General features: G+C 39.3%; 1 protein-coding gene across 3 annotated transcripts; it reads right to left on the reverse strand.

Annotated features, from left to right (window-relative positions):
• Positions 1–92: 92 nt before the first annotated feature.
• Positions 93–27,361, reverse strand: LOC106944408 (NIPBL cohesin loading factor). Of its 3 annotated transcripts, none has more exons than XM_015027517.1 (47): positions 27,252–27,361; positions 25,886–26,035; positions 24,499–24,664; positions 24,143–24,243; positions 22,810–22,903; positions 22,583–22,725; positions 20,348–20,478; positions 20,202–20,259; positions 19,599–20,096; positions 16,408–18,393; positions 15,236–15,361; positions 14,905–15,090; positions 14,464–14,526; positions 14,281–14,370; positions 14,086–14,186; positions 13,891–13,977; positions 13,585–13,816; positions 12,777–12,928; positions 12,585–12,665; positions 12,375–12,475; positions 12,143–12,272; positions 11,965–12,047; positions 11,582–11,714; positions 11,345–11,488; positions 11,179–11,265; positions 10,200–10,414; positions 10,022–10,124; positions 9,832–9,930; positions 8,865–9,011; positions 8,308–8,442; positions 8,114–8,212; positions 7,974–8,027; positions 7,779–7,887; positions 7,555–7,691; positions 6,543–6,683; positions 6,346–6,439; positions 5,862–6,016; positions 5,694–5,784; positions 5,427–5,600; positions 4,672–4,862; positions 4,459–4,566; positions 3,502–3,702; positions 3,244–3,390; positions 2,161–2,537; positions 1,914–2,088; positions 1,599–1,790; positions 93–821 (listed from the first exon to the last, which is right to left on the reverse strand). In XM_015027517.1, exons 2-47 carry the CDS (start codon positions 25,947–25,949, stop codon positions 471–473), a joined length of 8,532 nt encoding a protein of 2,843 aa, XP_014883003.1. In that variant the 5' UTR covers positions 25,950–26,035; positions 27,252–27,361; the 3' UTR covers positions 93–470. The 3 variants fall into 3 exon arrangements, with proteins under 3 accessions (XP_014883003.1, XP_014883007.1, XP_014883011.1); XM_015027521.1 differs by lacking the exon at positions 27,252–27,361 and adding an exon at positions 26,975–27,216; XM_015027525.1 differs by lacking the exons at positions 20,202–20,259; positions 20,348–20,478.
• Positions 27,362–27,970: the final 609 nt, after the last annotated feature.

Raw genomic sequence — 27,970 nt, forward strand, 5'->3', positions numbered from 1 at the left:
GAGATGGTGCTACACCATTTTTTTTTTTTTTTTTTAATAACAAGACATGAAAGTTTGTTGAACTTCACATCAAGTAAATAAATTCATCTGGATCTAGTTATAATTCCAAAAACAAAAAACACTTTATTAAGAACATCATCAATACACTAACTTCCAACATTCAGCTTGTTTTTTTTTTTGTTTTTTTTTATTACAGAATTATGTTCAGATATAAACATGTTTTTTTTAGTTAAACTATGATACAGCGGGAGTAAAAATCAAACATCCAAGTTGCTGCACAACAGCGAAGGAACTCCCACACAATGTTTTCACAAACATTTTCTTCTCCGTTTCTCTTGTGTTAATTTAAGCATCAGTATTTCAAAAAGATTTCCGCCACCAGAGCCTTAAATCTAAATCGTGAATGTTGTCTCTGAAGGTAACATAGCAGATCCAGAGATGTGAGCTGCGAGGGCCGCTCGTTTTCGCCATTAACTCTTTGACCCATCCTTGGCCGCGTACAGCGCTCGCAACGTCTGTGCCACTTTGTTCGTGAGCTTCTGTCCGCTCGTCAAGGAGATTTTCTTGTAAATAATGTCCGACTCCTTGATGCTGTCGACCCAAGGCACCTTTTTGCGACCGTCCCGTTTCTTCGCCACAGTCCACGGTCCAGAGTAAGATCCCGTCATCCAGTGTATACTGTAGCCGCTCCTGGTCTTCTGGACGATCTTGGCGATCTGCGGTCTGTCTTTGTATTTGGGGCGGCAGATGGCGACGATGTCCATTAGCTCTACCGTCTGACCCGTGTCATCAGCAGAGTCCACGTCTTTTCTTGGTTTCCGCTGTGGATTACGTAGAACGGTGTTAGTTTAAGCAAGAGGGGGCTAGCACGAATCTAGTAGAATAATTTTACAATATTTAAGAGTGTTATTGTTGTATTTTCATGCATGTTGAAGTTGGGTTTCATGGCTCTCCCAAGATTGAAGATATTACAGATTTTAGGTTAAAGGACACTCACGATCAGAGTTTACCAAGTTGTAACAATCTATTCAAAACAAGCTAGTCATAAGTGAAATGAATTACCTCATCATTTGATTCAATTAATTTCAAAACCATTTTATTTATCTCAGATGGAAATTTCACCCATCGTCAAAGAGCTGCTGTGTATGTTGACACTGTTGCTAATAGGGCTGTTTGGTAGCAGTCAGTCCTCCAACGTATGTGAAGAGGCCTCTGACTAAAGACTATTACTGTACGACAGACTCGTGGCTCAAGGATAGTGTCTTTTTTTTTAATTGACCTCTATGTTTGAACCTGTTGATTGTGTTTGATGCCAGCATTGTAGCATAAAGAAATTTGCCTAAAAAAACCATTTCACAACGTGTAGCAGGCTAAGGGATGTGATAAAAAAAACAACAACACATCATACCCTGATCAAAAGGAACCAAGGACAAGATGAGAAACATAATCACTCTATCAGTCTTCAAAGGATTACAAAGCAATTTCTAAGACTTTGAGACTCCAACAAACCACTGTGACAGCCATAATCAAGTCGTTGTAGACTGGTAACATAAACCAAAATCGATTTAAATTTAACTTCATGGGATTGTCATCCTTACCGCAGGAGGATCTTCGTCCTCGCTCTCCTCATCATCTGTCTCTACCGGAGCAGTGTGATTACTGTGGTTGTGATTTTGGGGCTTTGGACCCTTCAGCAGCGAATTGATGGCTTTGTTTCTGGCATTAGCATTTGCTTCGCCCCCATCCTCATCCTCTTCATCACGATCCAAGTGCTCCATCAGCACCTTGAACTATGAGACAAAAATCAGACCCAGTTAGTTCACCAGCCCAAGATGGAAGATGTTTTTTTATTTAGGAATGTTTTCCTCCTACAGATATCGAGGAACCAAAATGAGGAAGAAAATTGTGCTTACATCCAAAAACTGTTTGACAATGTTCCTCTTAGTTTCATAGCTGAGGTTTCTGTTGGCCACGTCACTCCTCAGGTATTCCAGAGTTTGACGAGGGTTGAAATGCACCTTCGATTTCCTGTTCACTGCCTTGTCATAAACTTTGGCAGACTCTGTCGGCGAGTACTTCTGGATTTTGCTGTAACACGAGCGAGATGTCCGTAATAAAGCAAAACAAGTTCATAAAGCATCTCTACACGAGGCCTCTTACCTGTCTGAGAAGCCATAAAGATTCTTTAGGTGTTGTTTGAGCACCAGCAATAGCAGGATACCCTGTGAAGCACTGGCAAACTCCTGCAGAGGGGTGGTGTTTTCAGGCAGGCGGTCCATCACTGCTTCTTCATCGTCCAGGTCCGAGTCAGAGTCACCACCTCCAGGCTTCTTTCGCTTCCTAACTTCCTCCCCCTCCTCCTCCTCATCGCTACTGCTGCTGCTACTGCTGCTGCTGCTGCTGCTGCTGGATGTGCTGCTGCTCTTCTCTTCATCGTCGTCCTCATCTGAGCTGTTTTTCCTCTTACGAGAATGCTTCTTTTTTCTCTTCTTTGTCTTCACCTTCTTTTCGTGTCTTACGGGCTCTTTCCGTAAACACTGCAAAAGTATAAACATGCTAACTGGTTTAATATGTAGAGAGCTGTGCTTCATCGGAGTTTAAGACTTAACAGGCCCAACCATTCACTTAGAGCCACTTTTAACATCAAGCAGGAAAATAATGACAACCAGAGAACAGTTGAAGCCAGATATGTTAGACATGCTTTTTGAAAAGGTGGATTGAGCTCCTGTAGCAGTCTGTAATACAGGGGTTCTTAACAAGCCACTGACTAAAGACAGCACAACAGTGAAGAGGGTTGTTTCAAATGTTTTTCATGTTGTGAAGAATCTCTCTTTGCTCCATCATCTCCAGAGGTTCCAGACCGGTTTTCTTTATCAGCTTGTTGAGTCTTTTGAAGTGGCTCTGATGTTGCCACACCAACAGGTGATGGCAGAAGATATTTCATTCTCCACAACTAACATATGTCTGCACACAAATAACTATATTTTGTATAAGCTGAATTATCAACAAGTCATATTAAAACAGAGAAGAAGCATGCAAGCATTAAAATTGCACTTTAGCAATCTGCTCAACATAAAAAAAAAATAAATTAAAAAAATAAAAAATCAACCGGAGGAGCAAAACATGAGTTTATTAAAAGTTGTGGCTGTGTGTTTTGAGCCTCCCTACTGGGAAAAAGCTATGCAGCAAAAAAAAACAAAAAAAACAAAGTTGTTGTCCCACTCTGCGCAGAAAAACTCTTACCTCTTTGAAAGACTGGAGTAGGTTGCTGCCAGACACAGACAGAGTAATGTCTATATGATGCATGATGAAAAGAGGCTCCTCCTGGGTTTGATAAGGGAAGCATGCCAGGTTGTCAGCTATGAACAGCAGCATGTTTACCTCCGTTTTCTGCAGGGAACAAAGAAAATAACTAAATCAACTTGATGGAATAAACTTTTACTCGCTTTTTTTTCAAGATATCTGCAATAACAACAGTTTACAGAAAGCAAGTGAACTCACAGAGCTGTCATCAAACAGGTTGAGCAGGGAGATGAGGAAAGCCCGTCTGTGTTGTCTGTTCCCACGGACCATAGAGTAGAGGTGTGAGCAAAGGGCCGAGTCCGAGTCATCGTGTCGGAAACCTCGGACCACCGCACGTTTCCCTCCGTTTATGGCCTGCTGCACCTGATACGACATCTTCAACCCGGCAACAGCCTTCATCTGTTGAAGCAACGCAGAAAGATGGATCTTCTTCAGAGACACTGCTCGACACATAACCTTTAGGAATGCTACATTTTTAAGTTGATTTAGTTTTACTGTTAAGAATAGCTCCAATAGTTTTCCTCCAAATTGCTACGGTGCGTTAATTCCCCTCCCTGCAGTCTGCAGCAGTGCCTTCAAGTCAGCTGAGTTTGGCTCCGGTCCACATCCGCTACTCTGTTTCAAAACAAGCCTGCTGGATGGAACATCTGATTTTTCCCTAATGAGCCGGGTGATAAAGACTTTTCCATGTTCTCAAAGACTCCGTAAGGTTTTGTCATCAACAACAGCAGCAGAGGCTTTCGCATGACAAGCTGCAGAGACAGACTCGGGATTTTGAGCCAAAAAAAACAAAGCTGCTGAAAAGTTGTCTTCTTTTTCTACATGTTTACCTCATTAGTTGCCTTTCAGTGTGCATAAAGCTTACTTTCAACTGCATTTAATTATGGAGACAATGTGTATACCTATATGAATTAAATCTAGAAATCACTAAAGTTAGTTTTCTATCACATTTTCATGAATAGAAGTTGATGCCACATAGCGCTGCAGGTGGCGGCATATGGGTGAGTATCTGAGAAGCTCAAACGTTGCAATAAGTTTCAGCAGAGAAACATAAGAAGAAGAAAAGGTAAAAAGGAGTAGAAACAATAAACAAACAGCAGTGCCGTCCCCTCGCTCCTGCAGGTTCGGACCCTTTAACAAACAGAAGTTACTCACATGTATGAATCCTGAGTATTTCTTGTCAATCTCTACTAGTTGTTGGTCCGCCTTGTTCTTCATGGTTGGTTCTGGATCTGTTCCCATCGCAATCAAGTAGGGGACACACTGGGCAATAGAGGAAAAAACAGTTTTATTCCGACACTGTTTGAAAACATAAAGCTAAATATATCTACTGTGATTTTTGTAGGCTTGGAGATACTGTGAACACACCTGTACAGGGTGTATGAGGCCCTGGCTAAGAGTCAGTGTGATGACGTTCAGAGCGAAGTGCCGGACAGTGGACTGTGAGTGGAAGAAGGACTCCAGCACCTGCTTGAGGTAAATCTGCATAATGGAGCTGCTCATGCCTGAGGAGATGTCGCCCATCTCCTTAAGGTCTTCCTGCTTCGCTTGGTTCTTCCCTGAACAAACATCAGTAACAACGATATGAGATACAAAAATAAAAAAAATTCTCAAACGTATGGAGTGAAATTGTGCTCAACTCTACTGTGTCCATCATTTTGTAAGAACATCTTTTACAGCTGCAAAGATTTTGCACTGTAAAATCACAGCTTGTAGTGGAGATGTGCATCTCTAAAGCTCCTCCAGAACCACTTGGTTCTCTAGTAAACATTTGAGGCCTTCACAGAAGTGTTGTATATATCAGTCCTTCTAGTTTTTTGCGATTCTATCGCATAAATTCATGCGAAAACAAAAGAGCCCTGCATTTAAAAAAAAAAATTTATGCCAACGCAGAATTTTTAATTTACTACAAATTTTCAGCAAAAATTGTCAAGCACATTGGGTTTAACAACTCCTGACGCCCTCGTTTAGGTAGCAGTATTTCTTACTTCTACTGCAGCGATGCTGCTTATGTCAAGTTATTTAAGTAATAGTTTGTGGTTGAACCAAAATTTTGCTATTAAAGTGTCCAATCTGTTTGGAGTTTGTGGTTGTAATATGAGTCAGAACTATGAGATGCTCACATTCCCGGTCAGCCTCTTGCATTCGAGAGTCCTCCTCCTGCAGGTACGTTTGAAGATTTTTCAGCACGTGGATCTTCAGATTGACAGCCCTGTTCTCATCGGACAGCAAGCTGATATAAAGAACCTTCACATCTTGTACAAACATGAGCTCTGGGTGCATGATGAACTGGAACCCTGTGGAAGACGAACGAAAGGGTTGATTGCTAGGTTGATTAGAGGGTTACTAAACACAAGATGAACGTAAATTTAGACTGTCATATAATTTACCTAGACCAATTATGGCCTTGATCTGGACCTCTTCATCCTCATGGGTGGTGAAATACAGTAGAAGCTCCAAAACCTTGTCCTTTATGACGATCTGAAAGACGGCAATGAGATCCATCAAAACATTTCCGCGACAGTCCCAAGGACACCTCCTAAAGATGTGGTGCTTACCTTGTTAGCTCCCTTGAACTCTTCTTGGTCGAAATCAAAGTGTCGACAGAGCGCCCCCACGGTGAACAGCGAGCGCAGCAGAGTTGGTTTGTTAGCAGCCAGAGTGGAGCCGCTGGGGTCCTCCTGGTGCTGCGTCTTGAGTTTAGCCAGAGCTCCTGCAAAATAAGAAGCATTATTTAAAGTGGTCGTTGAGTTCTACAAGACAGGAGCCTGGGAACTAAAAGATCTGCTTCCAGGTCTTAGAAGAAACTGTAGGAACCAGTTTCTTGGGATAGGTTTTACAGATCGCCTTTTTTCCCCCCTTGCTTACAAAATACCCCATATTCAGTTAGACCAGACAAATAGTGTCTGTGAAGAATAACTGTCAAGCATTTCCACGGTTTCTGGATTCAACACGATTAATATTATGTAGGACAAAAAGCTGTAAGTCAGGACAAAAACCAGAACAAAACCCTAACACGAATCATGACGCATGCAGTCTTACCATAGAAGCGATTGAAGCAAGCCCACACGAACTTGTAGTTGTGTGTGACCTTGTTCACAATAGCACCAAGACAGCTCACACAGTGCTGCACAACCTTCGAAGACAAAATATATCAGATTGGCCCGTCGTAAATGCTCATCTTTTGTGACGTTCTGAGAGGTTTCTGTGAAAACTGCGAGCTGTAAATGAGAACTGACCGTCATGCCGTGCTTAATGATGAGCTTCATCAGGTCTCCCTCAATCGTGTTGAGGAAAGACTCACTTGGATTCTCCATCAGAGGAACAACGAGCTCCAGGATCTTGGACACGTTGCAGATCACCATGAAGTCATTCTGAGTCTAAAACGACACAATGAGTTAGTCGCTTGCCTCTGTTTTGTGTTTCCACATGGCTGCCACTAGGTGGTGCAATAACACAACGAAATGCATAAGTGCGTCTACAGGAAAATTATAATTTAAAGAAAAAAAACTTATTCCAGCAGTTCAACTTATTAGTGCTGGAAGTTACTTTTATTATATATACTCATCACCAAAGATGACGCATTTCAAGCACTTACATCGTTTCTATTTTACGGAAAATTAGAATATTACATAAGACTAAAATATAGGGCTTTTATTGCAGAAATATTTTGTTATGGCCAACACACACAGTCAGTGACACCCATAAGAATTATCATCAACTAAAGGTCACCACTGAAGAATTGGTGTGCGCAGGGATTCTAAGGGAAAGTTAAGTGGAAGGAAAAACTGGGAGCTTTGTTTCCATATTCTTGAAAGGATTTTTTTGAGCATGTTGTATTTCTTATGTCGATCTGCTCCTGAACTAGACACCGGAGCAAAAACGTCCTACATGGGCTAAAGATAAAACAAAGAGGACTGTTGCTCAGTGGTTCTCTATTTTTTTAGATTTAAGTAAAATTTCAATTTTCCTCTCAAAGTGTAATCCCAGCAGTGGTGAACCACAGAACGTAATTCACTCGAGGTCCAGTGTGAGGCTTTTTATCGGTCTTATTAATTTTCTTTTTTTTTTTGTTTTCTTTAGCTATAATTCATACTAACTAAATTTGACTAAAGCAAGCACCTAAAAATGTTGTGCTGTGTCATTAATCTATAAAAAGCATGAGTTTCAGTTTATGAATTTAGTTACTATTCCACTTTGAAATGAGCTTGAAGTAACTTTGGCAAATTAAGTAAATAGATTAATACTTACACTGCATTTGGTGTTCAAGTAGGGCTGCATAGCCATGGCGTGTTTAACCATTAGGTTAGGCCTGATTTTAGTGACCAGAAAAAGAGTGGTGATGCAAGCTACCACACGACCTGAGTTTATCCCCTTTTCTTCACAGTCTGAGAGGCACACAGAACAGAACGCGTTCATTGCAAGTCAACTTTTTTGGTCAAAATACATATTATTTCCATATTTCACTACTTTACCTGCAATAGATTCCTCGTACTTTAGTATATGTTCCACTAAATTGTCCACCAGCTGAACACAAGCCTTCTTAGTTGGTTTATATGAAGCGTCCTCCTCTGATTTCAGCAGCTAAAGAATCACAGACAAACAGTGATTAGATGTAATGGACGACGAGCAGGAAGCTGTTGACGTTTCAAACAAATTGCAACACTCACATTTTGCAAAAGCTGCTCAAACCAATCGTAGCCTGAATCTTTGCACGCCAAGACCTGGAACCAAAACGAAAACGTCCCAAGAGTTAAGAGTGTAACACCGACATGTTTCCTATTTTGAGGGGGAGGAATGTAGTACGGACCACGTCTGTGATGTTCAGGATCTTTCTGTTCATGGCTTCTTCGTCGTGACTGGGCGTTGGGGAAAACCAGAGTTTCTGGAATGTCTCATTCACCAGTTTCTGCAAAGATACATGAGCTGAATATCTAGCAAAGAAAAAAAATCTCAAAAGCCCCTTTTGCTAAAATATACTAAAATATCTTTGTAAATGCAAACCTTGATCCCTTCCTCGTCACTGACTCTGCGGATCATCCTGACACACATCTCTGTTATCTTGTGGAAATCTGGTAGCTCCAAGCAAATGTCTCGAAGAATCTTAATGACTCTTTTTCTCACACTGATACCTGTGTCCTGTAAATACGAAATAGATTTTTAAATACAAAATTTATATGCTCTGTTTCTTAAAAAAAATACATTTTAAAACTCTAAACAAATGACCTGAAAAAAGTGAATCTACAATGCAAAACACTTCATGGTACAAAGATTCAAAGAATCGCTCAGCACCATTTTTTTCTTTAATTATTGCAGTGACTTCATTTGATCTGCAGGTGGCAGTGTTGGAAAAAATATTTCACCTCAGCTGAACTTTTCCACCTTAAATGAACTTTCTCAACACAGTTTGCAAAAAGTTCTACCTGAGACTCACACATAATGTTTTGCGTTTCTCTTCAAAAACCCACAGCAAGGAACCAATGAATCAAATCTTTATAAAATCAGTGAACTCAAACACCAAAATGGAATGAAAGATTAAAAAAAGAAATGTATTCGATTACAAGAATCCTCTCGATGAGCATGTCGTAGTACTGCTCGATGAGCTCAGGTCGACTGAGCACGAAGCGGCCAAGGAGCTCCACGGCTGCTTCTCGGACACTAGTGGAGTTGTCCATAAGACGACAATGCACCCCACGCTGCATGTCCACCTGAAAAATGAATATAATTAGATAGGAAAAAAGCTTAAATTATGCCTTTTCATACAATCAACATGATCCAGTGCCCTATGTCCATGATCAAGCAGTATGTGAGCAGTTTAAGGTCACTCACACGCTGAAAGTCTTCACATTTTATTGCATGATTACACAGTTGCACAAATAAAACACAAAGAAACCTTAAACATAACCATTGAGTTGTGTGTGCAGGTTTTAAGTGATTCAAAATTTATTTTGATTGTGGATTCAAAGTGCCAAACCTTCTTTTAGTACTTCAAGATGATCTTAAATATATTTTCTGAAGATTTTTCACTGTTTTTCTGTGGACTTTGGTGGTTTTCACCCTAATTGGCTGAACTTTATTTGTTTAGCCAATTAGCTATAAATTAGCTGTAAATCATTCAGCCATAACAAGACTCCAAAACGAAAGCCATAAAACAGTGTTATGTTCTTATATATATCATGCAAAGACCCAAATTTAAAATGGATCTTTTTGCAGTTTGTCACCAGACTACAGATATAATTCCTATTAAATCTTTAGAAAAACACTAAAGAAAGCCTGACCGAGAGAAAATAGTATTTCAGCATCAAAAAGATGGTTCCCCAAAATGAGTTGAAATAAGCCAAAGTAAAAAAAAAAAAACACAAAAAGCAATTGAGGTGGCCTACGACATTTGATAAACAGCCTAAAGGGTTGTTTTACTTTATCTGTCTGCGCTAAACTTTAGACTGAGAGTATAGGAGAATCTGCTATGTGCACAAATGCAAAACTGACTACTGAAAAAGCATAAGGAATACATTTGCAGAAACTCACTCTTCCTAGGATGCTTGGATCCACCGCCACCACCTCCGATAAACACTTCATGGCTTTAGTTCTCACTGCAATAGCGCTCTCTCCCAGGACCCTCAGAATCTGGAACAAGATTATTTGAAAACAGTAGAAAATTTCAGCCAAACGACACAATCTGACATCTCATTCTTGGTATTTAAAACAACCAGCTTACCTGTGATAAATAAATATCAAAGCTCTGCGCAAATGGCCTCATAGAGGCCAGATATCTTACAATCAGACAGGAGTCCTCGTAGTCTACTGTGTCAGAGTTTATCCTGCAATAAAAAGTAATTTATTTTATCATAATGGGAGAATTACACATAAATTACCCCAGGTGAAGGAGTACTTACTTTACGGAGCTGAAGTTTGATGGTGTTGTCCTGATGATTTTGCGGAGGAATTTTTTCCGCGCCTCGACCGTCTGTACGATCTCCCCGGTTGCGTCGCTGTCCGTGGAATGTCGCCGATACTTTGGATCGTCGTCGTCATTTTGAGACTTCATCGCTTTTTCAACCTCTACTGTGGTGTCTCTGTACCACTGGGCAATGTAAAAGTTCCTCGCAAACTGGATAAAACAAATGCAACGATGTGACCGTTAACACCGGAACATTGTAAGGAATAAAAAAGGACATGGCCAAACAAGAAATCACTGAGAACGGGATGCGGTGGTAAAGATAATGCAAAAACTTTACTTACTTCTTAGCAGTAGCATGTGCCAAACGCAAACATTTCGAAAAATAAAATCTTTCATCGGATTACATTCATTTATTGGAAAAAGAAATAATTCTCTATATATTACAGACGGTACTGTAGCCTATACCTACTTATCGTATTTTCTAGACCAATCAGATCTTCCAAAAGGTCTGATGCTTTCTACGTCATTCATTTATTTATTTATTTATTTATTACTTTTGGAATAACCATCCAAAAGACCTGAAAGCAGGTAAATTGTTAATTCAAAACATATATTTTTAGTCTGGCTGTTTTTTTTTGTTTTTTTATCAATATTTAATGTTATTTTATTTGCTTTGCCTGGGTAAAGAAATATAATTCTAAGTAAATTTTTTTCATCTGTTTTTTCTTCGTATGCAGGTTTTAGCACTAATTTAGATTGTATTAAGAATTAATTCAAATTGTTATGTCATATTTGTCTCTAGGGTCTCTTCATTTAGCGTTAACTTCCTGAGTTTTACATTTTCTGGCAAGATTGTTGAATGTTTTTTTTTTTAGCATTTCTAAAATAATTTTTAAATCTGACTGCATAAAAAGTGCCAGATTAAAAAAAAGTCTAATTGATTGTATGATTGATATGAATACTTAAAAGCTCACCAATAAAGCTGGATCTGCGTCGATGTTTTCATCCAGGAAGTTCAGCAGAGCCTTTTGGAGCTGCTGTACCTCATCACTGCCAGGAGTCTGTAAAAAGAAAAACACAACGTGAACAAACTGAATCATTTCAATCAGCTTGTTAGACTGTATTAAACCTGTATTCCACCTCTTTAAGAATGCGGTCGATAGTTCTTTGGTCCATCTTGCAAGAGAGCGAGTCTTTACGCAGGCTGGAGGCTACAGTGCCGAGGTAGTCGAGCGACGCCACCCTGAGGGCCATTTCAGTCTGCTTGTTGCTGAACTGGTGAACCTGGAGTGGGAAACGCATTAGGAAGGCGACGGAGTGAGGAAAGATAATTTATGCTACAAGGCGGCAGCTTTGGGAGCGACCCCTGCCACTCACCAGCAGTCTGCCCAATAAACTGAGCAGCAGCTCAGCAGCCGGCCACTCGGGCTTGTTGACAGCCGACAGCAGGTCATGAACGAAGTTCTCGAACAGAGGCCTGTAGTCGTCTTCTCCCTGTTTGCTGCCGCATCTGACACAAACAGCCTCTCATTATAAGATATTTGTGAACATCAAAGAGTGTTTGATACTTCTTGACGCTTCTCAAATTTAGTCAATTTAGACAATAACAAATGTCAAAGCATTTCACTGGGGTTTTATTCGACAGACAAACATAAAGTAGCCAATAACTTTAGTGGAAAAAGGTGATGCATGACATTACGGGACATGACAACAGGGAGATGTTTTAATGCTCTGGAGTGAAAACAGAAATAAAGGCTTACTTCTTGAGAAACACAGAGAGAAAGTTCTGAGCCGTCCTCATGGCAGTTTCAAAAGAGTTGGTAATGAGGATATCTTTATCCACCTGCGACATAAAACCAAACATCTGAAGCAATTCCTGAATCGCAACCTTTGTTTCTCAAAAAATGGCAGACAAATCAGACGATTTTTAGCCGGTACCTTCTTTTTCGGTTCATCCTCCGTCTCTCTCTCAGTCGGAAAGTTAACCACACACTGAATGAGTTGAAGAACGAGAGCCGAGACCATCTGGATGTACAACGGGGGTCCATCTGAATCACTGGTGTTTAACCTAAAAATATAGAAATCTTAGTATATGTAGGCTTTCGAAGCCTCACAGAGGCCATTATTTTAACTTATTCAGATTTTTATTATCTTTTCTTAAGCCAGGTACCGAAAGTTCCTGAGGCCACGTTTACTGGTGGGAAGTCTAGCAAGAGAGGCGAAAATCTCTTCCAGAATGAGCTGCCTGTGCTTCTCGTAGCGAGAGAAAACCTGCAGAAAAGCAGCAATTATTAAACTGAACGCCTCACACAGGAAACAAAAACACTAATTCACTGCAGGCATACTGCTTAAAACATTTTAACAGAAAGAGTCGACTCACTGCTGTCACTACAGAGATGGCGCATAGCTGCAGCTCATTGACATTCTCCACAAAAAAAGGCGTGATTCCGAGGTTCGACACCTAAAACGTCGGGGGGAAATAAAGCAGTCAGGAACGAGAGAGCTAACGAGAAAAGAAGGTGAAACGGGGCCACGATTCAGAGGCGACACAGGGGAGGACGCCAAGTCACACCTGGAGAATTGTGGTGTCGGTGAGCAGCTGGATTTCAAGGAGCTCCGAGATGATGCTGATAATGTCGCAGACCTTGTTGTACAGTCCCACCACCACTTTCTGTTTGTGGGCAGAAGATTTTGGTCTCTTGGACTTTGAAGTGTGTGAGGCACCTGGATGACAACAGAAACATTAGGTAAGAGCTGATGTCGGAGAAAAAAAAAACAAAAAAAAAACACACTACAAACAGTTGGAATACGCGAGGCATTCAGTAATAACTTATAGCGCAAGCCAAGCCTTACATGTGTACAAGCCTGTCGCAATGAGCAACAAGTAAATGAATTGCAAGATCATTTAAAACAAGCTTAATAAATTTCATTTGGATGATTGTTTTATGTCTGCCCGTGACTTCAATTTCCATTTTATTTACTGTTTCAGTTGTTTTGTTTATTTATTTTGGATATTTAAAATGTTTTCCATCTCCAGTATTAAATGCTCTTTAGAAATTAAAGTATATTGATCTTTAAGACCGATGTACTTGCATTATTATGCAGTTCCATTACTACATATGAAAGTGGCTTAGAACCACAATGTTGTTGTTCACTGCACTGCAATAACTTTTAATTTATCGTCCAGTAAAATTTGTTATTGTGACAGGTCGACATGTGTGTACCAGGGTTCCTGACCAAATCTCATACAGTTGCCATCAAAATTATAGTTGTCAGTTTAAGTATAACAAGAAAGTTTCACTGGAAATTTTTCAGATTTTTCTGGCGACACCGAGTCAATATATCTCGAAGCTCTGACAAAAAGAGATGCTGCTGCTGACCTCCGTGGCGATCCGCTCTGTAAGAACGGTCATACTGCGGGTACAGCGTGTTCTGCAGGTGGAACTTGGTGAACTGCAACACCCTCTCAATCACATCCTCTATATAAACAGCCTTTGGCATGTGTGGGGACGTCATAATGTTGAGCGCACTCAGACAGGCGTCTGCAGACTTGATCACCCTCTCCATGATGAGGTCCCGCCACAAACGCTCCTCATCCATGGAGTCGTTGTCCTAGAAATGGATTATGCAATGAATCATTACGTAAAAATTACAACATCTACAGATGTAGTATTGGTAATACCTACTTGACTCATTAAGGTGGAAAGTGTGACGCTGTCCTGAATGTTTTTCTCCAATATATTCAGAATTTTCACAAGTTTACTAGAAGAAAACTACGGGGAAGGAAAAACACACTTAGCTGTGATGCTTCTTTAAAAAATAAAAAGTGTTAATAATATCAACATTAGTGTAACCTTGCTGCAACAGCATACTCATCTTACCTTGTTAAAGACGCCCATCGCTTTAATCTTGGTAGAATCGCTGCCAAGCTCATTTAATTGTTGCTTTCCAAGCAACAGCTCTTGAGGTATCTCATCATCTTCTGTTTGTGAAAGAAAAAAATATATATATTTCTCAACTCCACACTCTTAACAAGTACCGGTTAGATGGAAAACTGTGCAACGCTTCAGTCTTGCCTTCGGCAGTGAGGTCAACATCCTCCAGGCTCTCGAGAATGTTGTCCACATTGGTTGCAAACCTCTTAAATGCAGAGGAGTCCATCTTTTCTGTAACATTATTGTAGATAATTTAGCTAGCACACATGTATTGTTGTTTGCAAGAAATTCAAAGGACAGTGCAATGAGAAATTAGACTGATACCCTCTGTTGTCATTTTGGAATCGTACGCCATCTTGTTTTTCTGTTTTTTTATTTTTCGGGCAACTAAAGAAGAAAAAAAAAAAAGAAAAGGTTTTATATGTGATGCACAGGGGGAAAAAAACAACTTTTGAATATCAGCATTTAATTGACATAGACTGCAGGCAAAATGTAAAATAAAAAAAAAACTGTAAAAACTAGAACCTAAGTGAAAGTTATTCCAAACAAAAAGATGAGAAATTCAACTAAGTTCAAGAGTGAGGCTTGTTGTGCCTCACTCACTAACACCAGGTGTTATGTGCAATATAAATGTGTGCATTTAAAGTAAGAAGTTTCTGATTTCATACATTTAGAATGAAGAAGGTGGGATTAAAACAAAGAAAATATCCCAGATCTGCTGTTTTTTTTTATTTTTTATTCCAACTTATGTAAGAAAAGTCTCACCATCATTCAGGCTCGGTGGAGGGGAGTCTCCATCTGAGTCATCATTACTGCTCCAATCCCGATGGCGGCCACTTGACCCCCGGCGAGAGTTCTGGAAGCCTCCACTTCGCCGGTGATCCCGAGAACCTTTCTTCTCTTCGAACTTCCACGACTTGTCGTGGTCTTTCTTTTTCCTTTTTCTTGGAGCTGAAATGCCAAAGGAGACAGAAAGTTCAAATCAAACCCTTTTCGCGCTCTCGCTTTATTTAAAACGTGCCGACATTCCTGTTCTGCAATTCTTCTCTAGGAATCTTTAAGTAGATGTTGAGAATTTTTAGGATTTGATACTCACACTCATCCTCCGACTCAGACTCCAACTCTTCATCTTCGTTGTCTTTCTCCTCCGAGTCATGGGAGTCAACTACAGCATATTTGGATCTCTTATTGAGCATACTGTGCTTTCGCTTATTCGCTCTCTCTGAAAACATAAAACGGATTAAGTTGTGATCTCGATGCTCCATTTCTACACTTTCACATTAAACGCTCTAATGACAACAAGAATCATGTACCTAAAATTTGTTCATTTTCTTTTAATTTGTTGTTGCAAAGGTTAATAATAAAAATAAGTTAACGGCCTTAATAAGCACTATGCCAACCTTTATGAACAGAAATCCGACATGAGGTCTATTGGCACAAAAATAAGATTTGTTTCTAATATCCAAAACGGAAAACTAAAAGTCAGTAAGTCTCCAGTAGTTCCATCCCATAAATATTATAATAAAGCTTCTCAGTTAATTTAATTAGATAAAATAGTTAATCTGCATGTAGGCTGATGAGATAATGGTGCCACAACAGTAGTCAGTATTTTGTTATAGAAACATAAATTTGAGTCTTTGTAGATGTAAAAAGGATGATTAGTAGCTGATAACTTAATTTTATGGTTGCTTCATATCAGAGTAAAAACAAAAAGAAGTTTTCAAATGAGGAAAAAAATATATTTTATGCTCTGTGTGGGAAAAAAATAGTTTGGACTTAATTCTGATAAAACTGCTGTGGCATTTCTTATACAGGCTGAAAAATGCTACAAAGTGACTGAATTACAGTCACTGTGAAGACAAGTGGTCCACAACTGTTGCACTTGTTGCTGTGTGACACAACCATTTATTTTTCCACATATAAAATCATCATTTGGAAAAAAAAAAAAGGTTATCATTCACTTAGTTTTTTTTTTTTTATAACTGATGATCTTAAAAGGTGTGACTATAAAGCAAAAAGAGGAAAAGCTTTTTTATTATTATTATTATTATTTCAAGTTTCATTTGATAGTATTTTTTACACTATATTAGTGTATAGGGTTGTGGTAAACAGCAGAAATGCCAAAAATCATTGACAAATTTTACAAAATATTATTTCTTAACATGGAACTGAATAAGTCCACTCATATTAAAGGTTACTCTGATAAAACTGTCTGCACATTCATCAACGTAGAGGTTCCACAGAAGAACAATTAAATATGGCTCCTACCTCTGTCTGATTTGTCAAAAGAGGCCCAGTGTCTGGATCTGGAGCTGTGTGCATTCTTGGTTTCCTTAATGATCCTCTTTACATCTTCGATGCTTAGTCTCTTAACCACAATAACCGGCTTAGTTTTTTTGTTCAAGTTCTTCACCAGTGAAACTCTCTCTAACCGCACCAATGGCTCACTCCAGCCATCTATTAGTTTGCCTTTGATTCGGAGATCTTTATCTGTTCCCTCTTTTCCGTCTCGCTTCAATTTAGGAATCACAAAATTCTTGAGACTTCCAGAATTGCCCCCCAGCAGGAACGGCGGGAACTCACTTATTTTCATCTCAGAGGCCTGCCGTTTGTTTGCAGCTTGGTTCATGTTACTGTCCCCACTTGCCCGTTGGTCCTTGTTTGGGGTGGTCTGGAGGCTGGAAGACGACGTTCTCTGCCGATCATTAAGCTCAGCTGATTTTCTGCCTTCATCTTGCTTCAGTTTAGAGTTCTCGGCTTTAATTTGCTCCTCAAGTGAGATTCTGTTGCCATCTCCTTCTGGCGGCGTCTTGTGCTTCTTGTTCTTTTCTCGGTCTCTCTCTCTGTCTCTCTCTCTGTTTCTGTCTCTGTCTTTACCTTTGTCTCTTTCTCTGTCTCTCTTGCCATCTTTGTTTTGTTCTTTGCCCACCTCAAAGTTTTCATCTTTGTCTCTATTTCTATTCCTGTCTTTCTCCCGATCTTTGTCTATTTCTCTGGATTTTTCTTTTCCTCCGGTTTTTTCTCTGTCTCTGATTTTGTCTTTAACCTTCTCTTTTATTCTATCAACATCTTTGTCTCCATCTTTGACCACATCTATGGATTTGTCTCTTCCCCTGACATTTTCTCTATGATTGTCTTTGACCCTCTCTTGGTCTTTGCCTTCATCTTTGTCTCGTTCTCTAAGTTTGTCTCTTTCTCGTTTTTTTTCTTTGTCTCTGATTTTGTCTTTATCTCTAACTTTGTCTTTAACTCTCTCCACATCTTGGTCTTCATCTTTATCCAGGTCTATGAATTTGTCTCTTTCTCTGACTTTTTCTCCATCTTTGTCTCTGTCTCTAAATTTCTGTTTGAGTTTCTCCACGTCTTTGTCCTCATCTTTGGCTCTTTCTCTAGATTTGTCTTCTTCTCTGAATTTTTCTCTTTCAATTGGTTCTTCTCCATCTCTAAAATTGTCTCCATCCCTAAGTTTGCTTTTAACTTTGTCCTGGTATTTGTCTTCTTCTCTGGCCACATCTATGGATTTGTCCCTTTCTCTGTTTCTTTCTCTGTCTCTGACTTTGTCTTTGTCTCGTTCTCTGGATATTTCTTTATTTCTGAGTTTTTCTTTGTCTCCATCTTTGTCTCTCTGTCTGTCCCTTTCTTTATCCTTGTCTTTATTCCTGCCTTTCTGTTCTTCATGTTTTGAGTTGCGATCCACTTTGCTTGTGGATTTGAGCGTTTCAGGTCTGCTCACTTGGGATCGATGACTGCTGTTGTTCTTTTCCTCTTTGTGTCGAAAGTCTGAATGCCTGTCCTGCTTCAGCCTCGTCATCTCCACGTGTCTGTCCTCTGAATGCCCCTTGTCACAATCAAGTTTGCCGTCATGATTGCGCTTTGATTCACGCTGGTTGTCCTGCTTTTGTTTATTGCTTTCTGTATGTCCATCAGAGATATGCATCTGGGAGGTATCGGGAAGCTTTTTGATGATCCCAGGTCTGTTTTCAGTATCCGCACTTGTCTTAAGGCAACGTAACTGATCTTCACACAACGGTTGCTGTTCCAAGACAACTACAGGCTGTCCTATTACTCTTCCAGCTTGCTTCAGATCAATACTGACCATCAAGGCAGGTCGACTGGCACCATTACTCGCAGCACTCGACTTCTTGGGTGTCAGTCTGCTGATGTTGCTGCCCCCATGTAAAGATGGGCCTTCACTTGTCTCAACTCCGGGTTCCTGAGGGTACGTGTCTTGTTTCCGTTTTTTTAGTGGCTTGTCTGCAAAGAAAAAATAAAATTATGCAGCCATGCTAAAGTATTCATACTCCTTAAACTTTCTTAGATGTTGGCATGTTACAGTCACAAACTTTATTGCATATTTTTCAAATTTTAAAATGGTTTCAGCTCAGTCAGACTGGACACACGGCATCTTTTGACATTTTTAAATTCTTCCAAAGACTGATAGTTGGCTGTAGATCTGGACTTGGACAACCTTTATAGCCCTAAAAGTCATTTTTGCATTTGGTCAGTCTAAAAAAGCAACATAACTATTCAAAACAAAAAAGACTTGCTTTCATATCTACTACAGGAAAGTTACTTAGAGTTTCAGTTATATCTATAACATAACCATGGTTTAGACTTGTCCATAACTTTATCGCTGACTTCACTGGGTTCCCTGGTCTCCATGATGTGATATTGCTTGTTCACTAGTTTTCTCTAAAAGACCTTCACAGAACTGCTGTATTGACACTAAGATGTAACTAGTCACCTCTGTGCTTTTTCCATTAAACCAGTTCCAGTACTAAAGTGATGTTAGCGCTGATGAAAATGAGTTTATTGTGTTTGGACTAGCTCCAAAAAAAACCTGGGGGTACACCTGTATTTGTTCACTGCTGAATTAGAAGAAAGAATTGCTTTGGAAAGCAGCAAGAGGCAGGATCATGGGGAACACTGTGTTAAAATCTCTACAGTTAATGCATCAAACTTAAAACATAAAACATTAATGGCAGTTTTGCATTAGAATAGGTGAAGTGGACTATCTCTTATTTTCACAGTTATTTAGAAACCACCAGTCAAAGCGTTTGCTGAATCTACAAATACCACTTCTAAAGAAACTTTCTCTACAACAGGCAGAGAACCCCAACCTTTGACTGGACAAGACATTAATAATGACAAAATGACAGAGTTCAGGTTGTGGAAAATAAAAACCACTTGGGAATTGACTGTAGCACCACTTTACTGATAACACTTATGTGGGGGGAAAAAAAGCCCCACATGTAGCTTCTGGAGGCAACTGATTTTATTTCAAGTGTGGCATGTATGTCCAACTTTACTTATTATTATTTTAGGTATGCACTTTTTGTTTTGGTCAGACCTACAATATATTCCAATAAAATATATAAAACTTTGTTCTTGGAACCAGACTAAATGTACGACAAAATCGAGATATACGTCAACATCAGGCACAAAACAACAATTCTCACCTTTATCTTGGACCTCTTTAGAGAATCGCTCTCTCTCGTTGGCTGAGTCTATCCTTTCAATTTCAGCAAATGCGTCTATCTCAGAGTCATCAAACACAATCCCACCGATGACCCCAGTCTCCTTTGCGATCGGCTGTGCAGCAACTTGTTGATGCTCTTCAGCCACTGGCTTGTGCAAAAAATCTTGAGGAGAGCCCGACGACTGAATGTCGTTTAAAACAACCGCGTTGTGATCTGAGTCTGTGGGTGAGGTTGGAAGGAGTTCTTCAGAGCGGCCCATGTCTGGGATCTTCACTCGGGACAGTTTTAAGGTCAATCTGGCAGAGTCCTTAGATGGAGAGCTAACTATGTCATAAAAGACGTTTTTGTCTATGTTCTCATTTTCTTCTTTGTTCCTTTCTCTCTGCTTCTTTTTGCGGTCAGCAGTGGTAAGAAGCAGGTCAGGGGCTGTGCCTGCCTCAAGTGGAGGTGACTGCATGATAAGAGGAGGCCTGGGCTCTGCAGGAACAAAACACAACATTGCACCACATAATTAACCTTTGTTAGAAAATAATTGTTTTCAAGTAAATTTTAGAGGAGTTAGCCAGAAGCAAGTAAGCATACTTTTTGCTCTCTCTTCAGATAGAGAAAATACGCCAGCTTTTATGGAAGAGTAATTTCCCTGCAGAAACACACGATGTTTATCATTAGTTTTAACCATAGGTATCTAATTATGTCCAGCACAAAGTAACCCAGATTCCCAGCATTACCTCATTTCCCAGTCTTTGAGGCACGTTTACGTAGTCTTCATCCAAACTGGGTTTGGAGTTACGGTTAGACGAATTACTCGACAGACGCTCAGAGACTTTGTTGTCAAGAACTGTACTCGCACCACTAACAACTAAAACAGAGAACAAAATATAATTTGCAGTTAATTTTCTCTCTTTCCTAATTAAATGGAAGCCTTATCTACTTGCGGGATTATGTACTGTTTATTAGCCATTGCAAGATGGTGTATGTTCATTTACTTGCCACTCAAAAGTTAATGAAGGCAAAGTTTAGTTAAGTAATCATTTGTCGTTAGTTTTTCGAGGATTTCTACTTGGTGCTTTATAAAAGAATGAGATGGACTGCTAAAATTTGTGTTTCAACCACAAGAACCTTAGACATTCAGAGGGTTCCACTTCTTTTTAATAAGACCTACAGGTAAAAGTAGTGCAGATACATTTTGCTCTTCATAACAAGCAAGAAAGTAATTTTTGTTCCCACCAGAACTAACCTAAATCTCTTCCTGGGTGGACTACGGACAGTTTCATTCGGTGAACTTCTCGATGTAATCTAGGAAATTCAAACTGCATTTGTTGCGTGAACCTGGAAGCATTCTGGACTACACTGAACCGCCCATTCTCCTGATATTCACAGCCCTCTACTTCTCCAACATCGTTAAGTCTACAGAATTAAGCCGGTCAAGATTTTAATAACTTTGACAGAAATGCAACCCTGAAACATGTTTTTCAAAAAAACAATAATGCTTTTCAGGTAGATGAGTGAACTAGTCATTTAACAAAAAGCAGCTCTATAGACCTGTTGTTCAGCTGCCAGCTGCCATGGTTACTCGATAATCTGCACAGTATCTGGATTGACAAGGTATCTAAAACATGATCACTCAAGATGGAGTTTAATGTCAGATGTTAACAAGGCAACTTAAATTTGTCTGTTTGTTATAATAAAATGAATGGCAGGTCCCAATTCAACTTTTGGGAATATTGCATGTTTTTACTATATTACAACAACAACAGTCAAAATGTGTTTTCTTGTCTTTCTGTCGTGAGCAATCACTAGTTGGAGTGACAGCACTTTGCATTAGAGCAGTCGCTGTGAAACTGTTTTATCATGTTAACACAAAGAAAAAAGCATTTTAACTGTATTAGGCACATATTTGCGATAGGGATACAAAATGAATGACACTAATTATAAATGTAAAAAATTGGTGTCGGCCAATATTAGTCAATTTTAACATATTAGTCCGATACATGAAACTGGGCCATTATCAATCAATATATTTATTTCAATCTTGTTGCCATTTGTTTTTGGAGGGCAAGTGGGAGAAACTGGTCATATGGTATTTGTTTGGTCATGTGACAGTGATTGGCGGAGGCTTTACTGAAGAAGAGAAGCGCTGGTGAAGTCAGTGTCTTTTTCAAGGTGTCAAAAGGGAAGCAACATATACAATTACGCATTTAGAATCTGTAAATATCTGTTATTGGCCATTACACCAATGTTGAATGTCTGTTTCAGCTCAAATTTTCATATCAGTGCGTGTACTTCCAAGAGATTTTCAAAATGCTGATATTTTCAAATCCAGCATGTTCAATTACAGACAAAAGCTCAAAACAATAAAAAGAGCTTTTGGTTGTACTCTGTTCAGCCATCCTGTTATCTGCTGAATGTCCTGTTCTTTCTCAGACATGTTTTCATGTGCTGCGGAAAATGTAGCACATCATTTCAAACAGCTCCGTACGTCTCTGTGCCTCCTCTGACTTGATTATTAAATATGTCACTGAGACTGAATATAGCTGCGTCTTCCATCACTCGGTTACAACTTCCACACTGAAAAGTGTTTTTAACTTTATGACGCATTCACGGATAAGAAAAAGATAACTATTTTCAGCTTCTTAACCGGCAAGGGTTGATGAAACCAAAAATCATTTTATTTTATTCTCAGACGATTTCTAAGTGCGCCTTTAATATTACTAAGAGATCAAACAATGACACAGAGCGGCAAGTTGCAGATCATATAGAACATTTAAATTCTAACACAATGTGCTTTAGCAGAGCTACTGTAGAAAGTGACGCATAGCATATTTCTGCAATCTGCAATGTGTCACCTAGATTGAACTTCCTGCTTTTACTTGCAGCTTAATTATCTCACAACTGCAGGCCTATGTTAAACTGATCAATGTTGGACACATGTTGGCTTTCTCTTGATAAAACGTTGTACTCACCTTGTTGAGTCTGATGAGAGTAACTGGGTGGATTGTACTGAATGTAGTCTGCAGGACTCTGGGGGGTGTAGGGGCTGGGTATGGGGCTGTTCTGCTGGGGAACAAACTGAGTAGCTGAGCCACACTGTGGGGATGTAAAGCATCTGTGAAAGAGGAAGAGTAGTCTTAATGGAAGTACTGGGGCCTCAGCTTCTTTATCATCTGATAGGAAGGTGACAAAACTTTACCCAGAGGGGCTTTGCTGATAATTTGATGCTGGACTTCCATGAACTTGGTTCTGAGAAATCTTGTACTGCTGTATTAATGGTTGCTGCAGTACACCTAAAACATAAAAAAACATGTGATTAGGGGGGAAAAAAAGACAAAAAGAATAATTCCTTAGCTAAACTAAAACCATCAGTTCAGAAGCTTTACTGGAAACCTGATTTTAAACTATAGTTATGTTGAAACTATTAATGAGTCTGACTATACTCCATTTTTTTTACTACATTACAACTTCCAGCAACAGCATGTCATTTTGCTATTTTGTTTAGCTAGAAAGGTTCTCTATAACTCTATATACCTCTTTGTTTTATGGTTGTTTCCACGCTCTCACATTGGTGTATTTTTTGAGAGAGGAAAGATTTTAGAAAATAATTGTTCTTAAAGATTATTATTTTTAAAGATAGTTTGGTAACAATATGTTACCAAACTACAATCAGATGAACCTCTAGCAATTAGCCAAAAATAAATGTCACCGAAGCGATTTTGTTATTTTCACATTTTTTTAGTTGTTTAGGAACTTTTTATCAATATTCTGTAGTTTTGCTAGTGAAGGTTAGAGGTAGTGCCAAAAATGGGAAAGACATGAGAACATTGCCATTGAAGTCGGACAGATCGGTGCTGATTTCCATAAGTCAATACGTGGCTAAAAGCAAATACTTGCCTGAAACTTCAGAACAACTGGAGGTGGGGCAAACAAGGCTTTCTAACTGCGCCACCACACACAGAAAGTTTCCTAAGCTCAGTTTTAGAAAACTGCTTTTTGGTGAAAGAGCGTTGTATAAATGCGCACGTGTCTGGAGTTTTGCTTTCTGTTTTTTTTATATACACTCTCGAACAAAACTAATTAACAGATGTTTATTAATATCTTCAATGCCACATTCCAGCCTTATCTCCACAATATGTTACCAAACTACACCCAGTGAATTATTCACCCTTCTGAGATAAAGAGATGCACTTTTAGTAAACGTGCTTACACATTAATCCTGCACTTAACACCTGATTCATTTTACTTCTTTATAATGCTAGCTAACACCACACTGCATCAGAGAATGGATTTAAATTTAGTTTATTTTAAGAACACTGAAAACCTGTGAACTTTGATCTAGTTATGGTTTCCTCTCCTATTGCTGCCCAGAAATGGCTCCTATGTGTTGATTAGTTAATCCAAAATCTTTAATGAGGAGCACTTTGTGTGAGCTAGTGTGGAAAAAAAACAAACCTACTTGTGTAAAGCAATATTTTACTATTCTTAGTGTCCCTCTTTTACAATGAACACCTTACAATGAGTTGGCTTACTTTTGTCCCTGAAGATCCTGGGGTTCCTGGTAAGCAGCGTTTGAAGAAGTATTGGCATATCACCCTCAGGTTCATCATTTCCCAGGTTGTCCTTCAGCTCTCTGAAAAACAAACCAAAGAAGATGTGTCATTTAAAGACAGTGATGTTTCCTCAGACCTCACAATTTCTGATTCTATGACACCCGAGTTGGTCAGTCTGATAAAGCTGTGTCTTTAATGAAATTGATGAAAATGCTAACAATTGTTAATTAATCCCCCAAAAAAACAACAAAAAACTAACTCATAGCCAGGAAGGCTTGGCAAAGTTTTTAAAATATCTGCTTTGATGCTTTCATGCATCTTAAAAAGGTCCTTACATGTGTTCTGTGGAGACCTGGTTAAGGCTGTGTGCCAGCTGAGTCACCAGATTCTCGTCTCGACACACCAACAGGCTGCTGACCTCGTCGGAGATCCTTCCATTGTAGAGCAGGCTCTTAGCAGTGGTGGCCGGAAGAGGGGAAGGCAAAGGCAGCTGGTTCAATACTGCAGGATAAATGTACAAAAATGTAGAGAAATCATCAAGCAAAGCGCAAAAACTGAAATGATCTCCCCTTTGTGCTGAGTACATTAGCCGCCATTAACAAATATGGCAAATTCGGTGAATTCTTGGTGACTTTCTTAAATTTTCTTTAAATTGCAGGGCTTCTGCAACAAGCAATAAATCAGTTAATCACATGATAAATTTAAACAAGATCGATAATTTTAATTTGCATGATTTATCGTTTTATGTCTTTGTTTTCCATTTGTTGTTTCTACTGTTTCGTTTATTTATTTCGGACATTTAAAATGTCTTCCATTTCCAGGGATAAATGTTGATTAAAATTTAAGGCTTATTGATCGTTGACAATGTGTTCTTGCATTAATATGCCATTATTATTAAGCTACTTGAAAAAGGTCTCGAAACAACAACGTTGTCGTTTATAGCAATAACTTCTGGGACAATTTATCGTCCAGCAAAATTAGTTATTGTTATAGGACTGCTATAGACCATTGTTACCATAGACGATTAAGTAATTTCTAGGTCAATTTGAGAGTAAAAAATGATTGCATTTAACTTAATAGTTAAAACTTAACAAAAATCAAGTGAATTAAATATTATGTTGTCAATGTAGGTTGGTGTTTTTTTTGGCTTTGTCATGTAAGTCAGTTGTTGTTTTTTTGTTTTTTGTTTTTAAATAAAGTGACCAAACTTTTGCAGCAAGTGTGAGTTATTGACAGCAGGCTCAGACCAGTTTTGGAAATCTGTGTTTTTTAAGTCAGACCTTCTTCAATTTTCAATCTTCATCTGGAAGTAGAAACATTAACAAAAATATTTTGACTACATATCGCTTGACATAAAATATTAGGACAGTTTCAACAGCAGATGTCTTTTGTGGTTTTGTTAAAAAAAAGACTGGATGTTGGGTGATAGATTCCCTCTGACAGGTTTATTATTGTGATAAATACCCATTTTACAAATAGCTTCTTCTTAAGAGTAGATCCGAATAAACATCTGCATGTATAAAGGAGCATTTTCCAATTTGGTCTAGAGTCCCTCAGCCTGCTTCTACTTTTCTACACCAAATCACAGGCAGCAGCGGCCTTCAGTTAGTATTTAGCGTCCTGTACATTTCAGATCCAACAAAATTTCCAGTTAATCCTTATTGTTGTCTCATCCTAAACATCTGTGTGTGAACCGTTTAGAAGGAACAATGTTGCACTTACAGTCGGTTAGGCTAGCAATTCCAGCAAGAGTAGTGATGGGAACATGAGGCATATCACCATTCATGCTGAAGATGAGGTCAAGAGGTCGTGTCAATGCACAGGCAGCTCAGTGTCACCAATCTCTTCCTAATCGTCACATCTCCAAAAGAGCTGCAAAGACAGAAAGGTGGTAATTGAAAGTTCATACTCTACAAGGGTCAGAAGCCATAAAATGCAACACTGTTCCTTTGATGTCTGTTAATAATAATAATATTATTATTAATACTAGTAATGACAGGATGTGGTTAAATACTTTACACATATTTAAAAAAATTGGGTGATGATTATCAAACTGTAATGTCACTATAAATGCCTCACTTAGGCAAACAGATTATACAGGCCCTACAGCAAGCCTAGACAGGTATTGATTGAAGGTTTATTTAAATCTAAGCACATTGTTCCCTGAGTCTCTTTGCATCCACAATGACACGCCTCCGGCCACTGTAATTTTTACTTGCCCTAACTCTGCCATGCATTTGTTGATCAACCATGAAAAGAAGTGAATCTTCCCTGCCAGGAGACGCGGATAATGATCCAATTAGTGACCAAAAAAAGTTTGCATAATTCTCCGAGTGTGCGTCCCCAAAGCTCCAACCTAAAACCGCTTACTTTTCCGAGTTCCTACTTACATTTTAGGAGCTGAACCCCCCTCAGACTGTAACCAAAAAAGCGACTGTGAAAAACCTTTAACCTGTTAGCTAGTTATATCTCATTTTCTTCTTTTGTTGTCGTGTCAAGATTCCCCTGACTGGCCGAAACCACAACAGCGACATTAGCTTATTTTTAAAACAAGTGTTAATGTATAATTACTCTGCTATTATAATTGTGCCATTTAAGACACAGGTTACAAAGAGAAGAAAACCGAGGAGAGGTTTGCGAAAGTGAGCGAAATCAACTGGCTGTTAGCCGGCTAGCAACAACTGGAGATGTAGCTAATGTATGCTAGCTGGCTAGGAATAGCTCATCGAGTGCGCATCAAAGCCGCTTAGCCGAGGTTTCATTACTATTCTTCGCTATTTTGTCCTACACCGGTTACAATGTGCAACTCACGATTACTACGGGCTTCGTTGACGCATCTCTAGCTCCCAAAGTGGACCTCGGACTTGCCTAAAGGAAGCGTAACCCCGACCCGACGCCAAGGAGGCAGGCAGGGGTACAAAGCAGCAAAGACCCCATCACAAATCAGAATTATACCCCCCTTTGGCCAATTCTGTAATGTTCCCACCCCCTCGCGGCTGTCTGCTGGGTCTGGCACCGCGCAAAACACACAGGAGGGTAAACAATCCGTCTGAAAATAGGATGTTGCTCTCGGATGTAGCTTATTTACCTCTGGATGTGATGAGAAAGAGAAGTGGTTCTGGTGGAGGAGGAGGAGCAGCAGGAGTAGGATGGCAGCTGGAGCTGGAGAGGAGTCTCTAGCTCCCTCTCCGTCCTACTGTTCAAAGTAGCTCCGTGTCAAAGCTGCACAACGACACTGGAACAACCACCGGGGCTTGGATCTTTATATATATATATATATATATATATATATATATATATATATATATATATATATATATACCCCCCTCACGATTTATATATCTGATGAGAGAGGAAACGCGGATATCTGACTGAAAGTTTACCTGGGCTTCCTGTGTGGTCTAAGCAGAGTAAAAGTCAGTCATTCGTTATTTGCGCTTCGTGTCGGGTCCCAGTTTCTGTCCCTCAGGTTGTCACCTTGCAATGGTTTTGAAATAGGCTGACAACTTTTTTTTTTTTTTAGATTTTACTTAGCTTTAAAACATCCAAGTTTATGCGGGTCTTGAGATCCTCTTGAGATAATAATATTAATATATGAAAGCAACATACAGGTCAGTGTATCTGTCGATGACACTAATTGTTTATACATAACCAGCTCTGTAAAAATACTTTGCTTAACCAAGACTTGGGATTATGGGCTACTGACATTTTTTATTTTGAGCTCTCAAAACTGAAAAGTTTGAGAACCAGTATTTAAATGATTTAATGTCATGCTAAGATTTGCACACCCCATGAAACGTTTCACAT

Source organism: Poecilia latipinna, unplaced genomic scaffold (genome assembly GCF_001443285.1).
Source record: "Poecilia latipinna isolate Pla-1442-1.1 unplaced genomic scaffold, P_latipinna-1.0 Scaffold103, whole genome shotgun sequence".
Classification (NCBI taxonomy): Eukaryota; Metazoa; Chordata; class Actinopteri; order Cyprinodontiformes; family Poeciliidae; genus Poecilia; species Poecilia latipinna.